Source organism: Cydia splendana, chromosome 17 (genome assembly GCF_910591565.1).
Source record: "Cydia splendana chromosome 17, ilCydSple1.2, whole genome shotgun sequence".
Classification (NCBI taxonomy): Eukaryota; Metazoa; Arthropoda; class Insecta; order Lepidoptera; family Tortricidae; genus Cydia; species Cydia splendana.
Window position 1 is genome coordinate 10,384,460 of NC_085976.1, and position 11,692 is coordinate 10,396,151.

General features: G+C 38.6%; 1 protein-coding gene across 1 annotated transcript in view; it reads left to right on the top strand.

The window, feature by feature from the left end:
• The window catches only part of LOC134798780 (bumetanide-sensitive sodium-(potassium)-chloride cotransporter-like), a 66,239-nt gene extending 64,110 nt beyond the window's left edge, over positions 1-2,129 (top strand). The window contains exon 20 of the mRNA XM_063771155.1: positions 419-2,129. Coding sequence (XP_063627225.1) covers positions 419-532 — 114 coding nt within the window. The 3' untranslated portion in view covers positions 533-2,129. The remainder of the gene's footprint in view (positions 1-418) is intronic.
• Positions 2,130-11,692: the final 9,563 nt, after the last annotated feature.

Here is an 11,692-nt window from a genome sequence, read left to right on the forward strand (position 1 = left end):
AAACTAGCCACAGAATGCATCTCAGGGCAGAGGAAGAACAAAACGGATATGGCGGGACGAGCTTGACACATTTTGTAAAGAGTTGTGGGAGTGTGCATCGGATAGGACCAAATGGCGGGAAAGATGGGAGGTCTTTGCCCAGCAGTGGGACACTCTTATAGGCTAATATAAAAATAAAAATACAACCATATAAAACGGATCCATTACCATGTGAAGGAGGAGGAAATAATCTGGTTAAGGGCGGCATTGTTCCGTTGTTTGCTTGGCTTTTTCAATTGTTGCCATATTATATGATACGGTTCGATACGTTGGACAGAAGCTACGCACAAGTAAACTATTTTATGTTGTCGCCAGAAACCCTTGTCGCTCGATCATGGCTGTAGGTAAATACCACAAATAACGTCAACTTATTTTTCAGGGTTCGGTGTCAGCTCCGCTGTACATGGCGTGGCTTGAGGTGTTGAGCCGCGACCTGCCGCCCATGCTGTTCGTGCGAGGCAACCACACCTCCGTACTCACCTTCTATTCGTAAACGATCGATGCATAAACTTGCTAAACACGAATTATGTGTTAAAAAGACATAATAATGAACTCTTAAACCTCTTAAGTACTGCACAAACAAGTCAAGACAATTTTTAAAGAAACACCATCCCAGTTGACATTTAATGTATGTGGGAGCGGGGGTGTACACGATTGGACGGAGCGCCGTCCTTTAATGTTAAGTTACCTACGTCCTTAGCCTCGAAATCAACTTAAAAAGTAAAAATCCTGTAGGTAGTAAATAAGTAAAAATCCTAACCTAACCTAACCATGATCGAAACCCTTTTCAAAGTATTATACTAGCAAAAATATTAAAACGACCCATTTAAAAAAAATTGGTATTTACGAGCCTACTGCATAATTCAACGTAGGTATACCTATAATACAATACATATACGTTATTGTCGTTATTATATTACGTTTAGGTACTTATTTCAAACGACGTTCTCTTTTCCTTTATGTTACTTAAAAAGTACAATATGCGATAAACCTTTTTATATTTTAAGTGTTTTAATATTAAGTTACACTAAGTAGTCGTTGTGACTGTAAGCGTAAATGTTAAATGTATTTGCCTATTACTTATTTACATAAAATTAAGATAAGCTCATGCAACCAAAGTTCATAATATTCGTGTATTTACGTTTGAATTCTGATGCCTAAGTGCCCTAAGTACAGAATTAATAAATATAAAAATATAAGTAGAAATGCAAAGCATATAAGTTAGGTTTCCGCATTTCTTCGCTGCATAGTAACAATTAGTTGCCTTCCTACTTGTTGTGTTGGTGTTGAGATTATTTTCAATTGGAACAGTATTTTTCGGCAATAGTAAAAAAATTTAGTTCCTAGGTACATATTTGTGTTACACAACATTAATTTTTCATAGATCCGGGGGAAAAATATTAGACATTCTAAACTTCCGAAAACATGCATAAAGTTTAAAATGTAAGAAAGTCAACCTTTTATGTCAATTGTTCCAATACTATACATATTTGAAGAATATAGACAAGTATTTAACACTATAAGTAGTTCGTTTTTTTTTTGCATTAGAATAAAGGTAAGCGATCTTGAAATGTCTTTAATTGAAAAACGCTTTTTAAAATTCTGTAACTATTACTTATGAAAGCAGAAGAATATAAATGATCGTATTAGATTCATAATCCAACTAAAAGACACATCAGATTGTTTACCTTATTTCTAATGCTAAAAAAACGAACTATACAATCCTCAATGAATTTTGGGTACCTTACAACTTACAATAAATATTTATTGTAAGCAAAATATAAACTATTATGTAAGTACTGTAAGTAGCTAGGTAAGCTAATTTATTTTCATTGCACAAGCTAACAAACTTGACGTTAATTCATAAGTGCAAACGGCCGTATTAAACTAGTAAGTTAACCTACCTATCTAAATGACTGTGTTATTCGAACTTCTCCGTAAAAATTGATTTACTTTAAATTTTTGGCAAAAATCTTTTAAAATCGACAAACTGACCAAACGCTAAAATCTTTTTTTTTATGAAAAGTTCTGAGAGCTACTGGCAATTTTATTTAATTTTAAATATCGTGATAAATTAATTCAAAACCATATACTTATCCTTTTATTTACCTACGTTCAGTACCGTCTTTACCATAAGGGCACACGGGGCCCGTGCCCAGGGCCCCCATCCTGAGGGGGCCCCGAAGTGTAGACAGTAACAGTTTATTTGATTACCCATAATAAATAGAAGATCATAGTAGAAAAATGTTAGTTTAATTCGCTTTCTTTACTTTCCAAAAGGGCCCCAAATTCTTATGTGCCCAAGGGCCCCAGCATAGTTTAAGACGGCCATGCCTACGTGTTTGGTAAGAAACTGTGAAACACCCAAAGATTAATATTAAGTACATATTTTATACGCATATGAACAATTTACAATAAGTACTATGAGCTCATGTGAGTTGGAAGTTACGCATTTCGCATTTTAAATATGTTATAAATATACAATGTGATTTTAAAAGTTAGTTAATGATGTTTATTATAAGTAATTAGTTTTAAGAATTAACGACAAATTATGAAAGAGTAAGAGTAGTAGGTATAATGTGACAAGTTTTTAATAAAATAAATTATGAGTTTTTATCAATATCTTGTTATTTTACCGACTACAATAATAAGGCCAGGGCAATGATATAATTGAGTATTTTTCAATTCGACCCAAATCCGCGTCGGATACTGTGAATACAAATGACATTATTAAATAATGGCATTTAATCAAAAGCTGCTATAGTAGTAGTTTATGTGTACAATCAACTGCAAAAATATGGGTGCACAAATCATCTCAAAAATATGTCCCATAGCTCTTACTCGTATGTCAGCGAACTATGGGACATATTTTTGAATAAGTTGGCTACACCCATATTTTTACAGTTGACTGTACCTAGTGGAAGGAATGACATGAGTGACTCACATGACATTAGTTCTATACTAATGTTAAAAGTTTTTGGCAAAAATTTCATTTTTGGTACAAGCTGTACTTTTCTTACGACAGACAACTAATACTCATCGAGACAATTCTAAAAACCCCTAACACAATTAGGTTGCGTTGTTTCATCACAGAGTTCCTATGGCCACCTCCTGTCTCCATCATCAGATCAGTTCGACAGTACCATATTATTGTATTGTACATACAGCTGCCAATTTTCATGACGCTACGATCCTTGGAAGATGGTTAAATTAGTTACCTTAGATTCCATTACAGTTAGTTACATACAGGTCGACCTAATAAAAGCTTGTTAAAAATTAAAGGGATTAACGGAATAGGGAATATTAGGCAAAGCTCTGCGTAGGTGGCACCTTTGTGGCACATACAGTGAACCTGCAGTAAACAAACCACATTGACGCATGGCCTACCGCGAAACAAGAAAATCGAAATTTCGTTATCTAATCTCTCTATCACTCTTGCATATTCGAGCGATAAAGAGGCAGATAACTAAATTTCGATTTTCGCGTTTACCGGTAGGCCCTTGTTAACAAACCGCCTTGATGCATCAATGTCATATTTTATTGTCTGTGAAAACTTGTCAAAAAACAGTTTAAGGCACAGTATGTATAAGTTAGTCTATGAATTTACTGAGTCGGTAGTGCTGCACTCTGGCGGCAGAACATTGCAGTAATATCCCCTATAGCTCCAAAGAGTATAATAATATATGAATAGGTACGTATACCTAGTACCAACTAGTACTAATAGCTTTGGTAATAGTTGGTAATAGCCAAAGAGTATAGTAAGTAGGTATAGCTCTTCCCAACTCTTCTCTGAATGAATGAATGTGTCGTGTTGGTGTCGTGCTAAAATAGAGGTTTTCAGAAAACTCCACAGAGTTTTACAACCCAGCTTTTTTCTCGATTATGTTTTCTCCTCACATCTCCCTCACACTTTCACCATAGTTTGACCACCAGTTGTCACAAAATGTTGTCTTTGCGTCAAAACAAATATCGTATCCTAGAATTACGAGAAGGCACAGAGAGTAACAGTAATAATAAGCATAATAATGTGAAACAATAAACAAATAAGTAATCTACTTTTAGAAGACTTAAATTATAAAGCTATTTCGACATGTCCGATAATCAAAGTGCAGACGGTGAAACAAGTTGTAAGTACTAGGTTCGAATAGATATCTTAACTTATTTCTTTAACTATATCTTTTTAATAAGTAAAACGAACAATTAAGATCCTTCAAAAAAGAAGTAATAAGTATAAATAACAGCAACTTGACTCGAAACTCGGGGTGATTGATGATGAACATTCACGATGTGCGGTACCTGACCCACGTGATGTTTGGTTCGAAAATTGCAAGCATTGTTTAATAACTACACCTTGTTTAATATCACAGGCCGACGAGATAAACTATTGGTACGGGTAGTGCTCGTTTCTCGTACCTACAGTATTAAGGTGTTTTCACACGTGTTGCACATGGATCGATGTACATAACTTTATCATACTATGTTGCAGAAAAATTCAGTAAAAGCATGAAAAATTAAAATTATTAAAAAAACAACCATCATCATCACAAAAAGAAAAATAAAACATTTTAAGAAGTAAAAAATCAGAAATATTAAGGATGAAAGATTAAGTAAAAAAAACAATATCACCACGAGAAGAAAATTAAAAGGGTTTAAGTAAAGTAGGTACGTTTGTTAATTTTTAGTGTCTCCCCATCAGAAAATCGCCTTTTTTGATGATGAGGTAAAGTTAGGCGCAGATTTCTTTTTACTCTTCCGCGAAAATTGCACTTATCAAAAATCTCATCTTAAAATGTATCAATGTTTATACTCCGATTATCAGTTACCTATGGCTCAAAACGAGCTTCTCGAGTATGTGAAATGAATGAATGAAATGAAAATTTTTATTTCAGGCAACTAGTGGCCCATACATACATAAATACCTTAAAATTAACATACATATTATAAAAATATATATTTTGAAACTAAATACTACAAATCACATTATGGTTGCGATGCATTACGCAACCCCGCACAGTGTCTGGGAGCCGCTCGGAACCGCCGAAACTTGACACCCTTCGGCCAAAACTTGGTGAAGGTCGCTAGATGTTCAGTCGGAACGCTCACCACAAACGAATTAAAATTCGAGAAATTGTGTCGAGATGTGTAGGTAATAGTGCACACGTACCTTTAGGACGGCCTGACAAATGATCGATTGTTCCGCACCCATCTTAAGAAGACCCCACGTATTCTGAAAACGCTCATCAACTCTTTATAACGAGCATACCATGGGGGGTTCTGGCTACACCGGGCGACAGCCGCCTGAAGCCGCCGGGCGTCGCCTCGAGGCAGTTCTATCGTGTTCTACCCAAGTGTAGTCGTTAATTACGACCGGCTAATTCGAATGAATTGAAACGGTTGACCGTATTGCGTTCTCTACGATACTCGTCCAAGTTGTTGGCGAAATGGAAGTAAAATTGCTGCAGGATAAAAATACAATACGTGAAAACTCGACTCGTAATGGTAGGTAAAGTAAATGCCTCGATGTTGTACGCTATCGTTATATACGCGTTCCTATATACCTATTACATATACATACCACGTGTCCCAAAATTCAACGATAAGCTGGTACCAGAAGATGGACCTGCTCATGACCTACTCGAGGAAAAAAAAGAAAAAAAAATATCTCAATTTATTCTGAAATTACAAAAAAAAATGAAATCGACAACCCATAACTAGTGGTATTTTTAACGACCATGTCTACAATTTTTCAAATTTTTTTATTTAATTTTTTTTTATTATTTTTCCTCAAGTAGTCATGAGCAGGTCCATCTTCTGGTGCCAGCTTATCGTTGAATTTTTGGACACGTTGTATATATTTATATAAGTATATACATTTGCGTAGTCCTCTTCTTCCAGGAAAGTTTAATAAAGTCCTTCTACCACAAAAATCATAAGTAGTTCTTGTTTCTATTACGCCCACTACGCCTTTCGTAGTGTATACAGGGTGATCAATCTAAATGGGTCAGTATGGAGAAGTCAGAAACTATAAGAGATAGCGAAATCTGTTCTTAGGAACCATGGCTTCAATTTTAGATTTAATAATAATGGCATTAAATTTTTTTTTTTAATCTATCATACATAACCGGGATTCGAACCTGGTCAATATTCTTGTTGTTTGTTTGTATGGCAACTTTTAAACGATGCGTGATAGGTGGGGGGTGCTCGACCAAATATCATAGAGGGCCCCGAGACAAAACAAACTACATTAAAAAAAATTCAAAATGGCCGACTTTTTTTAATTTTTTCAAGTTGGTCCGAGCGCGCTGAGATTCGGCATGCCAAATCTCAGCGCGCTCGGGCGCTGAGATTTGGCATGCGGAGAGCCTGGGGGCCCAAGATTACCATGTCAAAAAAATTTTTTGGAAAAATCCAAAATGGCGGCGGACACGGGCAAAGTCAAATTTCCAAGTAGGTTAAGCGAGCCCGAAGGGCGAGTTTCAGGCCGGGAGGCCGAAGACCGACCCCGGCGGAGGGCCGAAGGCCCGGAGCATCCACCCCGACTCCCAAAACGCGACTCCCAATAGGAAAAGTGTTGGGTCGTGTTTAAGCTCCAACTTCCCCCTTTCGTGTGACGCTTCGGGCCTTCGGCCCTACGCGGAGCTCGGCCTTCGTTTACTCGGCTTCGGCCTCGCGTTTTGGGAGTCGGGGTGGAGGCTCCGGGCCTTCGGCCCTCCGCCGGGGTCGGCCTTCGGCCTCCCGGCCTGAAGTTCGCCCTTCGGGCTCGCTTAACCTACTTGGAAATTTGACTTTGCCCGTGTCCGCCGCCATTTTGGATTTTTCCAAAAATTTTTTTTGACATGGTAATCTTGGGCCCCCAGGCTCGCCACATGCCAAATCTCAGCGCGCTCGGACCAACTTGAAAAAATTAAAAAAAAATCGGCCATTTTGAATTTTTTTTAATGTAGTTTGTTTTGTCTCGGAGCCCTCTATGATATTTGGTCGAGCACCCCCCACCTATCACGCATCGTTTAAAAGTTGCCATACAAACAAACAACAAGAATATTGACCAGGTTCGAATCCCGGTTATGTATGATAGATTTAAAAAAAAAATTGAATGCCATTATTATTGTTGACTGTCCCTACTTGTTACACTGTGAGGGATTGCATTCGCCCATCAGTGTTGTTTTGTTTTAAAAAAATAACCCTGTACCTACTAACCCCTTACTTTGTAAGCATTACTAATAAAAATTGTGTCCATGTGTTACACGTCCTCCTCCTCCTCGCGTCGGTTTCCTCAATGCTGAGGGTCGTGACCATCTCGTCGAAATAGTTTTGTGTGGACCACTCGGCGCCACACACTTCTATCTGCTGCCTCGTGAAGAGCGTCGTGTACGGTGGTGTCGAGGGTGGTGCGAACCTGGTCAGTCCAACGTATCGGGCTTCTGCCCCTAGGTCTGTTTCCTTCCACTTTGCCAGTGACCACTAATTTTTCGAGATTATCGCTGCTTTTCCTGGCTATGTGTCCGAAGTACTCCAGAATCCTTCGCAGGCAGGTGGTAGAAAGCCTCGTCTGGATCTTGAGCTCCTGAAGAATCGATACGTTGGTGCGATGTGCTGTCCAGGGAATCCCCAGCATCCTGCGCCAGCACCACATCTCAAAAGCATCAATGCGGTCACGGTCGGCTTTCTTTAAGGTCCACGTCTCTGCGCCATATAAGAATATGGAGAACACCAAAGTGCGCACAAGGTTGGTCTTGGTTTTCAGGGTGATGCTCCTGTCCTTCCATATCTTTTGTAGCTGCGCCATAGCTCCTTTTGCCATCCCGATTCGACGCCGCACCTCAGCTTCGCAAGAGCCATTATTACTAATGCTTGAGCCCAGGTATGTGAAGTTGTCAACTACCTCCAAGTCAAGTGTTCCGGTGAGCTCAAGCTTGCCTGTGCGATTTACGACCATTATCTTCGTCTTGGATCTATTTATAGAGAGCCCTAGTTCTCCGCTTATGCGTTCCATCCTATCCAATAAGGTGGCCATCTCAATCTCATCTGACGCTAGTAAGGTGGTGTCGTCTGCATAACGCAAATTGTGAATTTTGCGTCCACCAACGGCAATTCCTCCTCCCCAGCCATCGCATGTACGCCTCACTATGTACTCACCGTATATATTGAATAGGATGGGCGATAGGATACAGCCTTGACGAACTCCTTTTTCAAAACTGAATGGTTTGGATATTGTACCGTCGATCCTCACCATTCCTTGGCTATTGTGGTATAGTGACTGCAGAAGCGCGGTTAAATGATGAGGTACACCCAGTTCTGATAAGACTCTCCATAAACAGTCCCAATTGACACAGTCGAAAGCTTTGCTATAGTCGACGAAGCACATTATGACCGGCGTGTCAAACTCATAGCATTTCTCCACGATTTGCCTGATGTTAAGAATTTGTTCACGGGTGCCTTTTCCCTTTACAAAGCCAGCCTGTTCCTGTGGGATCTGCCAGTCGAGATAATAGCGAATACGGTTGTTTATAATGTGTAACAGGACTTTGCTAGCGTGGGATATTAGCGCGAGTGTGCGATAGTTATCGCATTTTTTGGTCGAGCCCTTTTTGTGAAGTGGAAGGATAATCGACTGAGTCCAAGCCTTTGGCCACTCGCCATTCCGCCATACGTGGTTGCAGATGTTGTGCACTGTGTCAACGCCTTTTTCATCCAGAGATTTAAGCACTTCCGCTGTGATTTGATCCGGACCTGGCGCTTTCTTAGTCTTTAACGATTCAATGGCTGCTACTATCTCCGAGCGTAGGATATCGGGTTCCAGGTCCAAAACAGACCAGTTCACGCGGACATTAAGGGGATCTGCTGTGTTGGGCTTTTTGTACAGCTGCTCGCAGTAGCGACGCCATCTTTCGGCAATAGTGTCTAACTCGTGCAGTGGTTTCCCATCGCTATCCTCGATGACCCACACTTTGGGCTTAAATTGCCTACTTAGCAGGCGAACTTTTTTAAACAGGTCTGAGGTCTGCTGTTTCATCGCGTGGGTTTCCACTTCAAGACATATGCTGGCAATGAAGTTATTCTTGTCTTTGCGGCATTCCTTTTTGATGGCCCGGCACAAGTTTGAATATTCCTTCATTACGTCGGAGTTCTGCAGCCCTCTCACTTTAAGTTCCTTTCTCCTTTGTATGAGTTCCCACGTGTGGTCGGTTATCCAAGCTGTTTTCTTGCGGTCCTTCTTTCGCTTCGAGACAATTTCACTTAGAGACTCATTAATTCTATCTTCCAGATTTCTCCAGAGAGTATCGGCGTCTGCCGTCATTGGTGTTGGGTTCTCAGCGAGTTTGCCTTCGATGATATCTTGGAAATGTAGGCGCTCAATAGGGTTTAAAACTCTGGGTGTTGGTCGTGAGCTGTTACTGTTCATCGCTTTAAGGCGCAGGGATAGGCTAGCGACAAGCAGTATGTGGTCGGATCCACATTCACGTAATAAATAAATATTCATTCATTCATTCATTCATTATTAAATCTAAAATCGAAGCCATGGTTCCTAAGAACAGATTTCGCTATCTCTCATAGTTTCCGACTTCTCCATACTGACCCATTTGGATTGATCACCCTGTATAAGGTGCAGGGGACAATTCCGACTGCGGGGAAATTTCAACTAATCGAAATATGTATCTTTCATGTTTTACATTACTAAACTAGAGTGTGAGAACCAGATAGCGAAAAATATGTTTTTGGACATAGGTATATGGCACTCATACTCCAGTTAATAATGTAAAACATGGAAGATATTTCGATTAGTTGAAATTTTCCCGCAGTCGAAATTGTCCCCCTGCACCTTATACGTAACTATTAAAACCTTAGTAAAGCTGTGCTAAAAAGATATAATATTTCCTATAAATAATTTTGTTCTCTAAAAAAACACCTAAAATCAAAGTTTCTTTGAAATTGCTACCTACAGTCTATGTCTATGATATATAAATTTCAGTTTCAAGAAGTTCAGCGTGCTATTATATGCCAAAGATAAGAAACAAACAAGACATTCCGATAGAAGAAAGAGTAAAAAAGGGGGTTAGAGCAAAATGGTCGCGATCAAAACAGGTAAGATACCTAAAGGTCGAAAGAATTTATTGGGCAACTAGGTACCCTAAAAGTCTTAAAACCGAGGAAGTTCAATTAACTGAAAGTATGCTTATATTTTTACTAAATACATGCCGATTTTCAAAAATCACTGATCACATAATCCTTTTTTTTGGCTTTTGTTTAGAAGTTTAGTAGACCACAGATAGAATTAGAATTCATTGAAATTTTTTAATGAAAAATTCCTCTGGAGGGATTAACAAATGTATTTATTAATCGTGCACGGTTTAGGTATCTTACAGTTTACAGTGTAACCACATAACATAAACGACATTTCCAAACCTTGACAAGGTTGAAAGCTATAAAACTAATTAATCAATCGGGTTTTGTACCTTTAGTGGTTTATTCATAATTTTCCATGTAGGGGAGACCGTGGGGAGTAGAAGCAATTTTGACATAATTTATTTGTCATACACTTAAATCTCATTGATATTATATAATTCTACAAGATTAGTGCCAATCGTTAGGTAGCCCCTTTTTAGGGTTCCGTACCCAAAGGGTAACGGGACCCTATTACTAAGACTCTCAGGCTGTATCTCATGAACCGTGATAGCTAGGCATAGAGATGGGTCGCGGGTATTTACCCAATTTACCCACCCAGGTAAATACCCATCTACCCGGTATTTACCCGTATCTACCCAAATGGACGGGTAGATTCATTTCTTGTTGCACATGTCGATTTGTGTTAAAGTGGAGATATAAAGCGAGTTAATGGTTGTAATTATTGTGTGTCATTTAAAATAAAATGGTTTAGTGAAACCTGCAGTTGTAATCTAGGAATTTTTTGTACAATTTTGATAAATATTAAAAAAAGGCCGTCATAAGAGTATTTATTTTAGATTTGAGTAAATTATCGTACTTATACGTTGATAATACACATTCCAACTTCGGTCGGCGGGGGGGTGTGTTTGGGGGAGGGCGGTAAAAGTGAACTTTTTCATATTTCTTGGAATCTGACATTAATATCGAAAAGTGTTGTATGTACAAACTAAAGTAGACATAATTTTCTACAAAAAAGGTTATATACATTTTTGTGCTAAAACTATCTCTATTTGACTTATGAGCTTCCCAAGTTGTGATACTGCACAATTTTTTTATATTATCTTTCATAAGTAGTCTGTATTTTCATCCTTCTAATGTATATTAAAAGCATTTTAAAACATTTCCGGAAGCCAGGGAATGATTTTACACGATTTTCATAATTGACTGATATGTTAAAATCGAACTTCACCTCATGGCAACCTTTTCGTAATTAGTTTGAACATACATTTTATGTAACATTATAAAAAATTACTTAAATTAATCTTATTTATACTCACATACCATTAAACACATCAAATTTAGAAGAAAAACGAAAATACCCGCGTATTTACCCGCGGGTAGGTAAATATCGGGTATTTACCGGGTAAATACCCGAGAGCGGGTATTTACCCGGGTAGTTACCCATCTCTAGCTAGGCAGTTGAAATTTTTACAGGTGATGTATTTCTGTTGCCGCTATGATATTAAAGTGGGGCTCCCATACAACGAGC